Source organism: Arvicola amphibius, chromosome X (assembly GCF_903992535.2).
Source record: "Arvicola amphibius chromosome X, mArvAmp1.2, whole genome shotgun sequence".
Taxonomy (NCBI): domain Eukaryota; kingdom Metazoa; phylum Chordata; class Mammalia; order Rodentia; family Cricetidae; genus Arvicola; species Arvicola amphibius.
The window spans coordinates 26,984,408-27,003,541 of record NC_052065.1 but is presented as its reverse complement, the minus strand read 5'-3'; the positions used below and the strand labels follow the sequence as shown (position 1 = coordinate 27,003,541).

General features: G+C 35.7%; 1 protein-coding gene across 6 annotated transcripts in view; it reads right to left on the bottom strand.

The window, feature by feature from the left end:
- Usp9x (ubiquitin specific peptidase 9 X-linked) overlaps positions 1 to 19,134 on the bottom strand; it is a 137,754-nt gene that overhangs the window by 54,011 nt on the left and 64,609 nt on the right. For 4 of the 6 annotated variants that reach the window (XM_038315968.1, XM_038315973.1, XM_038315970.1 and 1 more), the window contains 8 exons: positions 18,644 to 18,759; positions 17,979 to 18,230; positions 17,765 to 17,903; positions 15,543 to 15,695; positions 14,577 to 14,681; positions 12,305 to 12,511; positions 11,017 to 11,153; positions 8,904 to 9,052 (listed from right to left, as the gene is read on the bottom strand). In XM_038315968.1, coding sequence (XP_038171896.1) covers positions 8,904 to 9,052; positions 11,017 to 11,153; positions 12,305 to 12,511; positions 14,577 to 14,681; positions 15,543 to 15,695; positions 17,765 to 17,903; positions 17,979 to 18,230; positions 18,644 to 18,759 — 1,258 coding nt within the window. The remainder of the gene's footprint in view (positions 1 to 8,903; positions 9,053 to 11,016; positions 11,154 to 12,304; positions 12,512 to 14,576; positions 14,682 to 15,542; positions 15,696 to 17,764; positions 17,904 to 17,978; positions 18,231 to 18,643; positions 18,760 to 19,134) is intronic. The other 2 variants (XM_038315972.1, XM_038315974.1) reach the window with 1 other exon arrangement.

Below are 19,134 nucleotides of genomic sequence, written 5' to 3'. Positions count from 1 at the left end.
TATTAAAATTCTTCAACATAGTCCCTTTCCTCTTTCATGTGCTATAAATTCTGGCCAAGAATATTAGAGAAGTGATACTACACCCTCCTGGTATTACAATCAGTAGGCAGATCATAGTCAATCCTCACTATGCTCATGCTGACTACATAGTTGAAATTGTTTCTACCAGGCTCCTCCATTGTCAAGATGCTACTTTCCCCCCACTAGCTTTAGCATCAGCCCAGATCTATTCTGTGTTTAATTCCTAATACCTTGGACATAGAGCTTTGAAAAAATTCAATGAAAGCCAAATAATCAAGGAAAGTCAAGAAATGTGACAGTAGCTTTCTGCTACATGAGGGCCTTATACAGAGAAGCATCGAGACTATTAAAAACTTGGCATGCTGATGCACACCTCTAGTCTCAGGACTGAGGAGGCAGATCTTAAACAGTATGAGTTCGGTTGGTCCTCATAGTTGAGTTCCAGGCCAAGTAGAGATAAACAAAAATCTGTCTCAAAAACAAACACCAAATGAAAGTCGATAGTTTGTAAATGGGTGGTAAGTATTAATAAATCACAGCTAGGAACCAACATAAATCAGTTATTTTAAATATCAAGTTGTGGGAACCATTTCAGAATGCATTATAAAAAATTAACTTGGGGCTAGAAAACTGGCTCAGTGGGTAAGATCACTTGTTGCTCTTGTAGAAGTCGGGTTCAATTCCCAGCATAGCATATTGTGGCTCAAAGTATAACTCCAGATCCAGGAAGATCTGATGCACTCTTCTGACTTCTTCACACACCAGACATGTATATACTGCATACATACATGCAGGCAAAACATTCAAGCATATAAAATAAAAAAAAAATCTAAAAAAAGTCCTACTGTTAAAAAGACAAACAAAATATACTCCCATCATAAGCAACCTACCAACTTTAAATTTTTAGATTTTTAGGAGAGTTTTGTAATTAGCATTAGTCATGTAGTATACTACATTTTTTTTAACCTCAAATACTACACATATCTCCATTTTCTCCCCATACCCAACCCTAAGGCCTTTCATATAGTTTTTTCTGGGTGCATTCCCACCAATTACCATGTTTTCAAGATTCCTGTGTTGTAGCATGTTACTCTTTTGATATAGTGAGTAATATTTTGGATAATACTGTATGGACATAACACTTTTTATTAAGTATGTAATAAACTAAGACGTCTGGACTATTTATACATTCTGGCTATTACAAAGTTTGCTATGAACATTCACATTCAAGATTTTACATTTGTTTCCATTTTACTTGAGTATGGGCCATTCTATGGTAAATTCTGTTTAATATTCTGTGCAACAGCCAGTCTAATTAGTAAAGTGGCTGTACCAATTTACGAGCCAACAAAGAATAAAGCTCCAATTTCTGAACAGTCTCAGCAACACCAAGTGTTGTCCTATGATCCAAGTAGGAGTGATGTACTCTTACTGTGGTTCTGGTTCAAATTTCTTCAATGATATTGAGTATCTTTTAAAGTTCTTATTAGCCATCTATAGCTCATCTGGGAAAACTTTCAGTCTGTTCCATATCCAGCTGAGTGGTACAGTGCGAAATGCACTCACGCACCATTTTTGAGCCCTCAGTGAGACTGGGATCACAAAAGGGCTCATTTTACCTGTTTGCTGGACTGTTTCACTTGGTAACAACAGTAAAAGGGAGCTACAACCATCCTTGTAGTTGTTTTTCACCCATCTCCACTTTTCGTAGACAATTCACTTGCCATGAAATATTCTGGGTTCTTCAGGTATAACCAATTGTAGAACTGTGTTCCCTATGGTTTCTTCTCTCTTCCCTTTGGGCAAAATGTCTGACACCAGCTAGGACTTGGACAGATCAGCAGTCACTTCTCCAAAGAACGATATCCCTTGGAGAATCATTAGGTGTTGGGGTGAAAATAGGGTCACTAATGTCCCTGGTATGAAGTACTGGAGTCAGCTATGGTTGGGGTAACTAGGGCCCTATTTTGAGTTAGGTTTAACCTTAAATAAGCACTAAGTAGGCAGGGTAATGAAGAGTCCTTTGAGCCACTCTGCCTATGAGGACTTCTGTAGCAAAGGACTAAGGATAAAAAGGTCAGCAGTGAAGAAATAGAAACAGTCATTAAAAGTCTCCCAACAAAAAAAAGCCCAGGACCAGATGGTTTCAGCTCAGAATTCTACAAGATTTTCAAAGAAGAATACCAATACTCCTCAAATTATTCCTCACAATAGAAACAGAAGGAACATTGCCAAACTCTTTTTATGAGGCTATAATTACCCTGATACCCAAACCACAGAAAGACATTACTAAGAAAGAATTACAGACCAATCTCACTTATGAACATTGATGCAAAAATACTAAATAAAATACTGGCAAATCGAATCCAAGAACACATCAGAACCATCATCCACCATGATCAAGTCGGCTTCATCCCACAGATGCAGGGATGGTTCAACATACGAAAATCTGTCAATGTAATCCACCATATAAACAAACTGAAAAATAAAAGCCACATGATCATCTCATTAGATGCCAAAAAGCTTGACAAAATACACCATCCCTTCATGATAAAGGTCTTGGAGAGAGCAGGGATACAAGGAGCATACCTAAGCATAATAAAGACAATATACAGCAAGCCAACAGCCAACATAAAACTAAATGGAGAGAAACTCCCATCGATTACACTGAAATCAGGAACAAGACAAGGTTGTCTACTCTCTCCGTATATATTCAATATAGTTCTTGAGGTCCTAGCTAGAGCAGTAAGACACCAAAAGGAGATCAAGGGGATACAAATCAGAAAAGAAGTCATCAAACTCACTATTTGCTGATGATATGATAGTTTACATAAACGACCCTAAAAATTCTACCAGGAAACTTCTACAACTCATAAACACTTTCAGTAATGTAGCAGGATACAAGATTAACTCAAAAAAAATGATTTTATCATTTGTCCTGTACACAAATGATAAAAGGGCTGGGGAAGAAATCACAGAAACAACACCCTTCACAATAGCCACAAATAGCATAAACTATTGCAGAGTAACTCTAACCAAACAAGTGGAAGACTTGTATGACAAGAACTTAAATCTTTGAAGAAAGAAATTGAAGAAGAAACCAGAAAGTGGAAAGATCTCCCATGCTCTTGGGTAAGCAGAATTAGTATAGTAAAAATGACAATCTTACCAAAAGCAATCTACAAATTCAATGCAATGCCCATCAAAATTCCAGAAATTCTTCAAAGACCTTGAAAGAACGGTATTCAACTTCATATGGAAAAGCAAAAAACTCAGGATAGCCAAAACAATCTTGTACAATAAGAGAATTTCTGGAGGCATCACAATCCCTGACTTCAAACTCTTACTACAAAGCTGTAGTACTGAAAACAGCCTGGTATTGGCATAAGAACAGAGAGGAGGACCAATGGAACCAAATAGAAGACCCAGATATCAATCCACACACCTTCAAACACCTGATCTTTGATAAAGAAGCAAAAAATATCAAAGGGAAAAAAAGAAAGCATATTTTACAAGTGGTGCTGGCTTAACTGTATATGACCATGCACAAAACTCAAGTCCAAATGGATCAAAGACTTCAACATAAAGCCAGCCACACTGAACCCTATAGAAGAGGAAGTGGGAAGTATACTTGAACACATTGGCACAGGGAACCACTTCCTAAATAGAACCCCAGCAGCAGACACTGAGAGAAACGATTAATAAATGGGACCTCCTGAAACTGAAAAGCTTCTGTAAAGCAAAAGACACGGTCAACAAGACAAAACAACAGCCTACAGAATGGGAAAAGATCTTCACTAACTCCACATCAGACAGAAGTATGATCTCCAAAATATACAAAGAACTCAAGAAATTGGACACCAAAAGACCACATAATAAAATTAAAAATGGAATGCAGACCTAAACAGAGAACTCTCAACGGAGGAATCTAAAATGGTGAAAGACACTTAAGAAAATGTTCGACATCCTTAGTCATCAGAGAAATGCAAATCAAAATGCAAATCAAAACAACTCTGAGATTCCATCTTACCTGTAAGAATGACCAAGATAAAAAACACTGATGACAACTTATGCTGGAGAGGTTGTGGGGAAAAGGGGACACTTCTGCATTGCTGGTGGGGATGCAAGTTGGTACAACCCCTTTGGATGTCAGTATGGGGATTTCTCAGAAAATTAGCAAACAACCTTCCTCAAGACCCAATAATACCACTTTTGGGTCTATATCCAAAGGATGCTCAACTGTGCCACAAGGACATGTGCTCAACTATGTTCATAGAAGCTTTGTCATAGTCAGAACCTGGAAATAACCTAAATGCCCCTTGATCGAAAAATGGATAAGGAAAATGTACATTTACACAATGGAGTACTACACAGCAGAAAAAAATAATGACATCTTGAATTTTGCAGGCAAATGGATGGAGTTAGAAAACATTATTTTGAGTGAGGTAACCCAGACGCAGAAAGACAATTATCACATGTACTCACTCATAGGTGGTTTTTAAACATAAAGCAAAGAAAACCAGCCTACAAACCACAATCCCAGAGAACCTGGACAACAATGAGGACCCTAAGAGAGACTTACATAGATCTAATCTACATGGGAAGAAGAAAAAGACAAGATCTCCTGAGTAAACTGAAAGCATGGGGACATTGGGAGTAGGATTGAAGGGGGGGAGAAGTAGGGAGGGGAGCAGAGAAAAATGTAAAGCTCAATAAAAATCAGTAAAAAAAAAATTTAAAAAAAGGTCAACAACTTGCTGTGCGAGAGGCCAAGTGCACTCCTACACTAGGAGCCATGGGGAGAGGGAACTATTTCTTAGTCAAACCAGTCCAGAACAGTTTCCACATGGTGAAGTTGACAGAAGACAAGCAAGTTGTGGCTCAAATGTTTATTTCTGAGATTTGGAACTTACTTGTTAAAACTCCTTACAACAACTTCTAGGCACTTTAACTTTTATATTTTTATCCAGGTAAATGCTTATTTTGATAAGGTCCACTGAGTCTTTTATTTATTCAACTCCAGAAGTTAAATCCTACGATTTCTTACTTTCTTTTCACCTAATGTTTAGTATTTTCGTTTATATGAGTATAATCATATTTTATTTATTCAATAGGTAGTTATTTTCATTATTTTGATTCTGTTTTGATCAATAAAAGCCAAATCCTTCATCTTTTGGACATAAACACAATTTATTAGTCACTTTCATACTTTTTCCAATAAGATGTCCTTGTTCCAGGCCTGAAAACATCTCTATTTCTCCAGGCAGGTAGAAATGCTGACAAAAATATTATCTTTTTAAATTTTCTTTGAAGCCAGGAAGAAACCACATAGACTTATTACTTAACGGCTGATGATAAGCATGGAAAAATGACAGTAAATTATATAAATTACATTTCCATTAAGTGTTCAGGTCAGCACATTAACTATCCTACCATTTAGGATACCAATTAAAACTTCTAATTAAATTACCAATTAAAGCTTCAGTGATAACTGACAGGTTTACACTTTGCTGTATGCTCAGAAAAACTTCAAGAAGACTGGCAAGCACCAGCATGTAACAGCACTAGTATGTAGTTACAACATAAACAAATATTGGTAACAATTTTTAGTAAGTCTACCTTCCTTTATCGAAGAATGCTAACACAGAAGGTGGAGCTGGGCATAGTGGTGCACACCTTTAGCCCCAGCACTCAGGAGGCAGAGGTAGGCAGATTCCAGAACAGCTAACGCTACATATCAAGACCCTGTGTGAGAAGGGAGAGAAGGGACAGACACCCAAAAGCAGAAGGTAGAATCTGCTGATCATTTGACTAAGGATATGCCAGCTCATTCCCAAGCTGAAGAAGCTTTTGGTGACGAAACATGAGCAGAACATAATACTTGCTGTGGAACAATCTTTTTGTATACTGTAAATATTGTTGCTCTCGTTCTATTAAAGGCTGAATGGCCAACAGTTGGACAGATAGTGATTAGGTGGGACTTGTGAACAAAAAGTGTGGGGAAGGAGAGCAGAGTCGCCAGGAGACACATGCTGGAAGAAGGTACCACATGGTAGAGCATATATAAGAAATATGGGTTAATTTAAGTTGTAAGAGCTAGTAAGTAACAAGCCTAAGCTATCAGCCGAGTAAAATTATTAGTAAGTCTCTATATAGTTATTTGGGGAGAGGCTGGCAGCACAGAAAACCCCACCTACATATACTTAATGCTGACACAATGGTTACCTGTAATTCAGAGTATTAGTGAACTGTAGAAGCCTGACATTGACCTGCTGAACATCTTATCTATAATGAGAGTCACATGATACCTTCACTATGCACAAGCACTATGCACACTCTAATTTACTGCACAGTGACAAATTCAGAAATATTGGCAGGTAATATCACAGGAGTAACTTAATGTGAGTTCAATAGGATTTTAGTAGCTTTAAAAACTATCTCTCCAAAGGTACAGTGAAGCCCTGTCGCAAAAAAACAAACAAAAAACCTCTTGCCCATACTGAAATATCTACAGACTAGTGTTCACTAGAACACTGCTGTGAGTCAGAAGAAGAAATGGTATGAAGACTGATTATGACAAAGAGAAGGTGAGTGATGTCAATGAATTTAGAGGGGAAAAAAGCCAGTCCTTACTATGTGCCAGATACTGTTTTAGCATAAATAATTTATTCACGGTCCTAACAGATACTATCTATGTTTGAGTCATTATTTCAGATTCGGATAATATGTATGCAAACTGACAAGTATTTACACTCAGAAATAGACATATTAGAAAAAACTTCAATGCAAGCATTCTTATGACTATGAAACTGAGGCAATTCGTATAGAATTTGACTCAAATGGAATAGAAACTAAACTACACATGTACCACCTAAGTATCCAAAAGCAGATTCTCAACCTCTTACAATGAAATGCAAGTACATAAAAATCAGCAGTAAAACACCATAACCTGTGTGACTCTTACCCTGGGGCAAAGACTGTGTTGATAATTACAATGGCTCTGAGTCACCAAAGAGATCATATAAAAATTCTGATGAATTAAATCCCAATGTTTGAATGTCTGTGTATAGTGCTTACGACCTTATTTCTCACTGATTTTGGCTTTCTTCGGTTTAGACCATACGGCTGTATACCTATGTGGCTTTCAATGTGGTGATGAGAAGGGCCTTAAGACTAAAATGATCAAAGATCTCCATTTGGTGTCCTCAGTAGCCTGATTCTTTTTTTTTAAAATATTTATTATGTGTACAATATTCTGTCTACATGTATGCCTGTAGGCCAGAAGAGGGCACCAGATCTCATTACAGATGGTTATAAGCCACCATGTGATTGCTGGGAATTGAACTCAGGACCTTTGGAAGAGCAAGTGGTGCTCTTAACCACTGAGCCATCTCTCCAGCCCAGTAGCCGGATTCTTTAACTGTTTCCTGTCACCTTATCAAGGAGGACTTACCTGGCCCAAAAGGGAGAAATTTAAGAGCAGGGTTAACAAAATCAGTAGGGTTATCTTAAGAATTGCTTTCTTATTGTTTATCTGACTTTTTTTTTTTAAGACAGGGTTTCTCTGTGTAGTTTTGGTGCCTGTCCTGGAACTATTTTTTGTAGACCAGGCTGTCCTCGAACTCAGAGATTCACCTGTCTCTGCTTCCTGAGTGCTGGGATTAAAGGTATGCACCATCACTGCACGGCTCTGAATTTTTTAATGTTAAAAAAAGTTTGGTGATTTATAAGCACCTTGGATATGATTCAGTGCTAAGTCCATTCTACTGAAATAGTGTTACAAAAAGCCTCATTTTTAATATATACCACTGTAGGTCTCATAAAGTTTCAAATGAATGGTATATATAGAAACCATGCCTAATTCAGCCTGTAGTGCTGATACTTGTAGTGATATTTTGTTTGTGGTCTAACAAATAAAGCTTGTCTGATGATCAGAGTGAAAAGCTAAGCTACTCGAGGTCAGGTACTGGTGGCAGACACCTTTAATCCCAGAACAAGTAAGACAGAGGCCACCCTGGGATACAAAAAATTGATCCAGTATCAAAGAGAAACACAACTCACACAAAGGTGTGATCACACGCCTTTAATCCTAGTACTAAGGAGCTAGAGACAGGAGTGATATGGCTGGGCAGAGAGGGGAATTTAAGGTGGGAGGAGACAGGAGCTCACTACAGTCTGAGAAGGAATGAGTCTGAACGCAGGATCGCTCTTTTGGTCTAAGCATTGGTAGAACTCTCTAGGGACTGGCCTCTCTGTTTCTCTGACCTTAAGCATTAATCTCTTTACCTGACTCTGTGTTTTTACTATTAATACCAACTAGAATTTATGGTACAAATACTATATAAAGTTCTCTATGGCTATGGGAACAAATCAGAACCTATGATATGGTTCTGATTTCTTTTGGGAGTGCTAAACTATAAATTTGGCATAAAACAGAGGAGAACGTGTACTAAGAAGCACACTAGTGAAAAGATTCTGACACAGCTGTGTTTAGAAGGCGAAATGTTGACATAAAGCTTACAGGAAAAAACGCTTACAGAAAATGTTTTCTTAAAAGGTGATCGTGGTGTAGTTAAAAAAACAAAACACATAATACATATCCAAAAGGTCCTAAGATTCTTAGCAGTGACTGGCAGAGCTCCAAGGAGAGAAGAAAAAGAAACTATATTTAACTGGGGAAGGCAAATACTGAATAAAAAGCTTTCAACCCTAGACTGATGCTGAAGATTATATAAGATCTGGGAGTCAATGTGTATCTTACATCACAATAAGAATTCATAAACTATCTTGAGGTTTAATATTAAGTGCTATTCCTAAGGTAATCAATGGAAAACAATTACTGTTACTTGTCATCATTCAGTTATCTTACAATAAATACATACCTCTGGCATGCAGTCTCATGCTTTCCATGTAAGTTGCAAGGTTTTCTGCTACCAAAGTAACTAGGGCATGATTGTGCTGAAGTTGATTGATTAAGTCATGACGATAAAATACATGGGGACTTCGCTGAGTTTGACTGAAACGAGAAGAACTTAACAATATAATTAGGCAATTAAACTCTGTTGCAATCAAGAGTTTCTTACAACTAAATTCTTAGCTATCAATTAAAAAAATTCAAAAGCCTGTTCTGCTCATTTAGTTCCTTCAATGACAATATTAAGCAATTTAAAATAAATATATGTAGCAAAAACAGAAATATACTGATTACTTAAAAATCAAGCATCAGATTCTATTTACTTAAAAAGGAGCCTGTTTCAATGACTATATCTACTCTTATGGTAGTAGCAAAGCATTTGTGTTAGGACACAGGGTTATTTAAAAATTACAAAAATCTAAACTTCTTCATATAACTATAGCATTGTAACTACTAGTTAATAATGTTTTTTTAAAATTTTTTAGAGGTTAGAGAGATGGCTAAGGAGGAAAAGTTACTTGACACCCAGTTTGAAAACCCGAGTCTGATCCTCATTATTCTCACTGTGCAAGGTGAGAACTGACCCCTTAAAGACTGTACTTCAATTGCCACACAATGTAACATCAGTCCCCATTCCCTATACCCACCAAAATAAAAAAAGTAAAAAAAAAAAGTATCAGCTATTTAAAGTTACACACTGGGAACATTTGTTTTGTCGCTAAGTTGTTCTTGTCACCAGAAAGATAACTACTTTCCAATTTGTTTTGTCACATTCTCTGAAGCTAGTCAATTTTTATAGCTACTACTACTATTCTAGTATAGATCAAGTCATTAATTTCTAAGAGAGCAGCTGCATACAATGTTTACCTGGAAGCAATAGATTTGAGAAAGGTCAAGTGGTGTATGTACACTGGGCCAAACACACTCAAAATAGACTAACAAACATTACCCCCACACCAATTTATATCTATTACAGAGAAAGTGATTATTTAGAGAATGCTCTCAAGATTAAATGACTGTATTGTTCACATTTGATTTATGAATATTGGTACCACTATACTCAGTTCTTTATTATTTCTATGCCAACTACTCTACCTCTGTTCACAGAAACAAGTAAGAAGGCAACTCATTTCAGTAAGCAGATTTTGGAATCTAAAATAGTACATTTATTTCGCTCACTAACTTTGTTTCTTCTTTTAAAAATATTTATTTTCATTACATGTGTATGAGTGTTTGCCTACACTTATATCTGGGCAACATGTATGTGCAGTCCCTACTGAGGTAAGAAGTAGGCATGGAATTCCCTGAAATGGAGTTACAGATTTTCTTGAGCTAAAATTGAGTTCTCTGAAAGAGTATCCAGCACTCTTAACCTCTGTACTATCTCTCTAGTTCCTAATTTTGTTTATTTGAAATGAAGTTTCACTATTTCATCCTGGCTGGCCTGGAACTGTATAAACCACCCTGGCCTTGACCCACAGAAATCTATCGACCTCTGTTTCCTGAATGGTTGGGCACCACCATGCCTGGCCTAAGAGTATATTTAAAGACTGATATTAAAAAGTTCAGTGTTTTATCATGTCATCTACTATCATTTAAGTTTCTGTGTAAGTCAATCTTCTAAATCAACTTTAAAAATTTACTAAGAAACTTTTTTTTAAAACAATCATGTGACAGCCTGAAACAGCAGTATCACCTTGATTCTGATCACTTTCCTCATCAATGAAACAAAGGAGGTAGGAATGACAAAGTTTTTTTTGTTCCAAATGAGGCCTTCTCTCAGTTTCCTATCACTCCATTAATTTTTTAAAAGATTTATTCATGTATATGGGTACTCTATTTGCAAGTACACGTTTATTTGAGAAGAGGGCATCAGATCCCACTATGGATGGTTGTTGAGTCACCATGTGGTTGCTGGGAATTGAACTCAGGACCTATGGAAGAGCATCAGAGTTCTTAACCACTGAGCCACCTCTCCAGCCCCCATTAATTTTCTTAAAAAATTTGCGTTTACAAACTAAAATTTATTAACAAAACATAAAAATAAAAATATTCATATTGCTTAGTTTTAAAAGTCTTACCTCAAATTTTGAGGTGCTTCACCAAACAAACTACAAATTTCTCTAATTTGTTTCAGTGCAGGAATGACCCATTTGTCATTTGTGCGAAGTTCTTCTATAAAGCGATCTATCCACTGAATCTTTTGTGTGTCCCGATCCTTAAACAATTTCAATGTTTTATATATATCAATACTCAGGAGAATTCTAAGTTGGAGTATTTATAGATAAATGTACATTACAGTGAAATTAAGCTAAATTTCAATTATCCATGGAATTAGAAAATCAGTTTTTCTTATAAGATAAACATGATAAATACTTTCTTTAAGTAAAGAGTTTTAACTTTTTTGTTTTTAAAAAGTGCTCTCAGTATGTCTTAACTTCACATTTACTACCAAACTCTTAAAAAGTAAAAGACCAAATTAACTACGTACATTCAATATTGTTTAAAACTTGTCAGGTTTGAGTTTTAATGTATTAAATTAAGAGATTTTACTTCATCATAAAATCATGTAACACCCTGATGAAATGATCTACTATTCAGGAAATTCTAATTAATCTTTTATGAGCAAATAAAAACATTTGATCTCCAAAGTCCCTAACCCAGCTTTAATAGTCTAGAATCTATTTGAAACTAATATTCCTTTACCATACATTTAACATTATTAGTAAATGACCTATTGCTTGTAGTTTTTCCCAAAGAGATTCATATGATTCATAAAACATTTTTATAGAGACATTAAGAAAGGCAGACTTTCACAGATTATTTTAGGATTCCTCTAGCATAAACAGCCTTGAGGGCCCATATTATTTTTGTTGACAGTCATCTATGGTTTGAGCAACTGATTTCGATTTCATGTTTCTTATAGGTTCTGTCTCGACTGCACTTCTGTCTTATTTTAACCAAAAGAAGTAGGAGTTTGTTAATCCTATTTTTGTGTATTTAAACAGGATTACAAACTTTAAATGCACCGTAAAAAGAACCCGTACACATTCTTTCAAAACCACTTAGGTGATCCGGTGATGGAAACTCCAATCTTGTAAGCAAATATTGAAAAGTTGGGAAATCTTCCCAAGTGTTTATTTGTAAGCCATTTGTAATTACTAAGCAAGAATGAATGAAAACTCTGGAAAACTTAACGTTTTGCATTAAATAAACAAAAAAAGGCAGTCAGTCTTACATGAATCATCAATTCTTGAAACCATTTAAAAGATAATACCAGAATAACCTAAAATTATACTGTATTTAAAGCCATTCTAACCCTGAAGGAGCAGAAAAGTCACAAAACAAAGCCAAGCAGCACCCCCTTACCTGGGAGCAACTATAATCTAGTATTTTGATATGAGCACTGAGAGCCAGGTCCATGATATCTACAGGCACATCATCACTGTGGGCTAGATTCCACAGAAGGTTCAACACTTTATGCGCCATCACACCATCTTTATCATCTTCTGCAAGACGACGAATCAGCTCAAGGAGCTTTTCACGTTGTTTTTTACTTGCATTTGTCCAACTGGCCTAGAAAAACATTTAAAGGACAATGAAAATTCATATTTGGTTCTCTCTTCTTTTTTAGGGCTTGTGTAATAGTAGATTTGAATTCGGGAACACCATGGTCTGAGTTCCAAGCCAGTCAGGGATATAAACAGTGAGACACCCAACTCAAAACAAAAGTGCTTGTTACTTACCAAGTTCCTGATAAGCATTTATTAATCCAAAAAGGAATCAATCAATCAATAAGGAATTATCTAAAGGTTATTCTGGGAGGAAGAAGTCCCAGGGGATGTAATAACAATTGTTCTATTTCTTTCCTTCGAATAAGTATGTCGCTGGTTATGTATCAACACCATTTCAGGAGTCATTCCAACATTAAGGACGAATGGCTACTAACTTTAGGGCATTCACAATAACTGATTACATTATTTCCTCAGCTGTCTAACATAGTTCAAAAGATGGAAAAATGTATATACAGCAACTTTATCTTTGTATGTGTGAAATGTGTAAGATGATATTTAAAACCACAAAAACATTAATTTTATACTTTGTTCCCTTCAAAGCAGTGACATTTTCAAGACACAGATTTACGACTGAGTTTACTGAAAATATAGACTTTTAGAGCCAGGTTGTGGTGGTGGAACATGCTTTTAATACCAGAACTCAAGAGGCAGGGGCAGGTGGATCTCTGTGTTCGAGGCTAGTCTGTGGTCTACAGACTGAGTTCCAGAATAGGACAGCCAAGGATACACAGAGAAATCCTGACTCAAAAAAACTAAAATGGTCTTCTATCTAGGCCTTGTACCTAAGTAACTGACATAACATAATATGCCTGTGGTAGAGGGTAATTTTTTCCCCTACTGTGGAATATACATAAAACAAGATGTAAACATGTTTCATTAAGAGTACCCAGTATACGGTTGGAGAGATGGCTCAGAGGTTAAAGAGTGCTAGCTACTCTTCCAGAGGTCCTAAAATCAACTACAACCACATGGTGGCTCACAACCATCTGTGAAATCTGATGCCCTCTTCTGGCATGTAGGCATACATGCAGGCATGTATGTATGAGGACCCAGTGTAGACATAAACATAACCATTACCTATATTAAAAACCACACAAGGCAAACAGAACCTAAGGAGCCATCTGGAACTATTTCTGACATTTATGCTACTTTCTTCAAGGTAGAGATTATTAGGTGGTTTTAGTCCTTTTTCAATGTTCTGTCAATGAGATTCATCCAGTTTGCTTGGAGTAAAGCCATGGAGTATGCCTTTAATGGACATCCTTATATATTCTCTATACATAGCCATTTGTAGCTAATATAAAAGCATTCTACTGCTGTGCTATACTAATATTTCCAGAATACTGTACCTCATCGGAAACAACGCTTAACTTTCCAAAGTGTTACAGCAACTTATATTCCCAGTCAGAATCACTATTTTTAGTAGTAACACTTGGTGATCTAATGCCAATTGTTAATAAGCCTTCCCCTTTGTGAACACTGTCATGTCTTATACTATTAATCTACAAGTTCACTTACCAATTAAGCATTCACTGAGTCTCAACAACTGATGAAGATTGCTAACACTACATAACTTGAAAGTACATAATGGGACCAATGCGAATATGACTGTAATGATCTTGGCACAACATTGTAAACTATTACATTTCTATTACGTTATGCTTTACCCAAGTATATATCCCTGTAATGCCACGGTATTTGCTATTCCTTTTCTTGTCATCTCTTACATTTCTCATAATCATCCTTTCCTACTTTTCTAAAGTTTACTTCAACCTATTTCCAAAATACAGAATAGGAAAGAAAATCCAAATGATAACATGAGTTTTGAAAAGGAATGAGAGTCCTTATTAGGGCTATTAGCACTATTATGAAAATGAAAATCAAGTTCTCATGGGCAAACAAACAAAAAACACTGGCAAAATCCTTCACATCAGATAAAGTCCTTCAAATCAGAGACTGTCCTTATGAGATTTTGATTATTTGTTGACTAAAAGCAGCTTGTAGTTTTAATAAGTCAATTCTATCTAAAATTAAAATGTTAACAACCTTGATGTGTTAATAATTACCTTAAAGCAATCAAAAAGATGATCAAGCTGTTCAGGAGAAAAGTCCCATGCCAATTTGGCCAGTAGATCGTGAACATTCTTCACAATGGCTTCATGTTTCCCTGCCTATTGAAAAATAAAAACAAAGATCATAGCACACTAGACTGTGAATAATAGAAACATATACACTGCTGATGACCATCAGGAAGACTATCACAATCTCCATTTAATCAATGCATAAAATGCTTAAAATTCTTTAGACTTACAATGTCACAATTCCATTTCTGCATATACATAGTTAATATGTACTTTGTAAATTTTTTTTTAAATGTTTATTTATTTATTATGTATACAATACTCTATCTTGTGTGTATGTCTGCAGGCCAGAAGAGGGAACCAGACCCCATTACAGATGGTTGTGAGCCACCATGTGGTTACTGGGAATCGAACTCAGGACCTTTGGAAGAGCAGGCAATGCTCTTAACCTCTGAGCCATTTCTCCAGCCCTGTAAATTCTTATCAACCTGTTTGTTTTTTCACATAGGATTTCTCTGTGTAACCCTGGCTGTCCTGGAACTTGCTCTGTAAACCAGGCTGGCCTTGAACGCAGAGAGATCCACCTGCCTCTGCTTCCTGAGTATTAGAATTAAAGGTGTGTGCCACCTCGCCTTAACTTTTTAATTACAGTTTATTGAATATACTAAGATTTTAATGACATAAATAACGCACATTGGACTGGGCTATATGTTTCCCAACCCCTTGTCTTCTGGGTCAGAATCTTGCTTTGTAGCCCAGGCTAGTTTTCAACTCCTGATTCTCCCTATTTTCTACTTCCCATGTGCTAAGATTGCAGATATACACAAGCATACTCAGCTTCCCTATTATTTTACTTTTTGTCTCTTTAACTTTTACCAAATATAAATTTTTGCATATTTTAAGCATTACTGACAATATTAGGAAGTACTTAAAAGTTTTCAAAATCCTTACCTGTGCAGCCCAGATATTATCAAGATCTTGCAAGGTCAGAGCTTTTTCTTTGATGACAAAACGAAGAATCTTTTCCAGCTTCTCTACATACTGTGGTTGATGAAGACTATCTCGTAAAACTATAGATAAAATATTGTTCTGTTGTATCCATTCCTAAATGTAATTTAAAAAACAGGTTTCAAAACAAACTAAACCACAAAACTTTTTGAAAGTACCATTCATATAATGTAAACAATGTGTAGGAATCCTAAAGCTTATTTACAAAATAGAGTGCAAGTATGCATTATCATCATAGAATATTACTTTAAAAATACTCTATAGTTTTTTTTTTTTTTGGTTTTTCGAGACAGGGTTTCCCTGTAGTTTCTAGAGCCTATCCTGGATCTAGCTCTTGTAGACCAGGCTGGCCTCGAGATCCGCCTGCCTCTGCCTCCCAAGTGCTGGGATTAAAGGCGTGCGCCACCACCGCCCGGCAAACTCTATAGTTTTTAACCCTGAAATGGAATCCTGATATACAGCATAGGCTAGTCTTAAATGTGTTATCCTCCTGCCTCTACCTCCATCCCAACTGCTGGGATTAAAGTTGTGAGCTACTATACCTGACAGTAATTTATCAGAGTATCTTCCATTAAATTATACTCAAATCATTAAAAAGATTAAAAATGACAGCATTTAGCTCACAAAAATATCATTTAAATGCAATCAAACACTTAAGGTTTAGGTAGAATACTTTGGTATTTTTGAGTTCCTTACACTAATTCTAATTCTGCCCCAGAATGATCTTAGATCAAAAGATACTTTAAAAAAGACTTTTATTCATTAATTGACTGCAATGTACCAGACCCTATTATTGCATTTCCACCACCTGCTGCATCTATCAAACAATCCAAGTGAGAGATACACTGTCTTAGCATAATAAACAGGTTTACAGATACTGGCACTGGAATCTGAATCAAGTCTACATGCTTCCTGTGTCTGTTCCCATCCATAATACTGTGTTAAGCTAGGCTGCAGCTAGACTGTCATTTATCAAACTTCAAAAGCAATACTCAAGATTATAAAAAAAGATATTTCACACGGTTATGACTCTACAGTATTCAACCTGAGAATAAAGTTAGTTGGGCTCAAAACGTGCCATAAATATGAGATTTTTACTACTAAAGGACAAGTTTCAAAAATCCCCAACCTGTTAAAGGTTTCCTCCTAAAATTCAATGTGTGTGTGTGTGTGTGTGTGTGAATTGTCAAACTACTAGAAAATTTTTTAGGCATTTAATGCCATTTTCTGTATGTTCTAGAATGAGTCAGTCACACAGCTCAAGGACCAACAACATTCCCAATGCAGACAGGCACTTGGCATACACAAAATTAGACATCTATCACTTGGCCTCTTCACCCAGGGACAAGGTCTAAATATCTAAATATCCTTATTTTTTGGTTGACGACTGAACTCAAGGCCTCACTGAATTATCTCTCTAACCTTTTGATAGTTTTAAGAAATCATTTCAATTGTTTCCCCTATTAACAGAAGGGAGCCATGGAGGTAAATGTTTTGGTTTGCTACAGGTGTCTCATGACTGTCTACATGTATCCAAGGAACATGGGTTTTATAATTTAAATGGCAATTTATTCATTAAAGCTGCAATACATGAAATATATATGGGAAAGTTTTCTAAATATTTAATAAAAACATGACAAGCACTATAAAAACTTATTCTCATATATATTATTCTCGTGTGTGTGTATGTATGTATGTATGTATGTATTAAGTAAGACAGTCTCAATACGTAGCCCTAACTAGCCTTAAGCTTGTAGCAAATCTTCCTACCTCTGCCTCCCCAGTGCTGAGATTGACTTGTACACCACCACACCCACCTGTGTATTTCTTGTTTTCAAGTCATTAACTGGAATTGGTCATACGAAAAGGCCCCCTTGCTTTAATTATGTTCAAATATTTTATCTTGTGTTCTCTTTTAATCAATTTCCCAGTTTATTGCAAAACTTGCAATAAAATTGATATTTAACAAGAAATTTATTGAACACAAGCTCAACCACCAAAATAATTATGCTATTTTAGAAAGCTTGAGATTAACAATCATATAAATTAATCAAACATTCAATTTACAACTTTAATTTGAATGTTAACATTACTAATTTAAGTAAGTTATTCTAGATTTATGTATTTATATACTAAAAAAAGAAAGAAAAAGTGAAAGAACTCACAGCCATCCTCTCTGCTGTGAGCCACTCTTCTTCTTCAGGATTGCCATGCCGATGGGTATAGTATGACACACTAGAAATTACCTTGTTAACTTCATTCAGTGCATTCATCTTTCCATTGAAAGAAGAAATCTGCAATAACCTGTAGGAGAAATCCAGTTTTGATTTGATTCTAAAAATTCATGTACATGATTATTTCCAAATATAAGGAACTTACCTAAGTATCATTTTTAACCTAAATATTTCTAAGTTCTTTACAGTTTCTTCTTGTCCAGGAACCCGGGAGGCTAAATTCTTCAAAGATTTAATAATCATTGAAAGAGCATCATTTTTGGCTTCATTCTTTGCTTCTTTCTTCAGTTCTTCATCAGTTAAGTTTTCCAAAAACTGTGGAACCATTTCTATTATTGGAAGGAAGTACTTTTTCACTGTGTGAAGAGTGACAAATTCATAGCACTGTCCAAATGGTCTGAAATAAAATAGAAAACTCCTGTAAATACTCAATTTTTTAAAATCAAATTTAGTAGATTCTCATAGTACATTATTATTTTTAAAAACATCCAATTAACAAGTAATAAAAATCTTGACTTTAACTATTTGTCTTTAATTTTTTATTTGTGTGCACACGTGCGTGTATTTCAATTTGGATTGAATATGTGCATTTGAATACAAATACCCTCAAGAGGTCAGAGATATCAGATCACCTGGAGTTGACGTCACAGACAATTGTGAACCACATATTAGTATCAGGTCATCTGAAAGAACAGTCACTTAACCATTGAGACATCTCTCCAGCCCCAATTACTCCATTTCTTAACTGAGCCAAAATAAAACCAGAAACTAGTAAGAACACTGAACATTTGATTTTAAAGTCTAACTTACTTAATAAGGGCTGCAATTATCTGAACGTTTAATGCTGATCCATTAATAAAACGATCGTGCAATATCTGGAATCCATTTAATGTGCCAAATTTGTTGAGGAGATCCACTAGCCAACCCTGCAATAAAAGTAACAAGAAAGTTTACTTTTTTGGCTTCTAAGAAAAAGTACTATTTTGACTGATATATTAAAACCAATTAATGTCAAATCATTCATGAAAAGACTTCAAAACATTCACAGTAATCCACTTGTGACGAAGACTAAACAGCAAGCATGAATTTACATTACAGAAACATAATGTATCAGTTTTGCTACTGGGGAATTAAATCCATGTTTGTCTCAGCAATCACACACTGTAAGAGAATGTGCCTTTCCTAAGTACCTAAAAACACCTATATTAAAATAATTTATGAGGTTAAAAGACTCAAGTAATAGATGAAGGAAAAGCTATTTAACAATCTAGTATAAAATATTCTGAGTAAATCCCCTCATC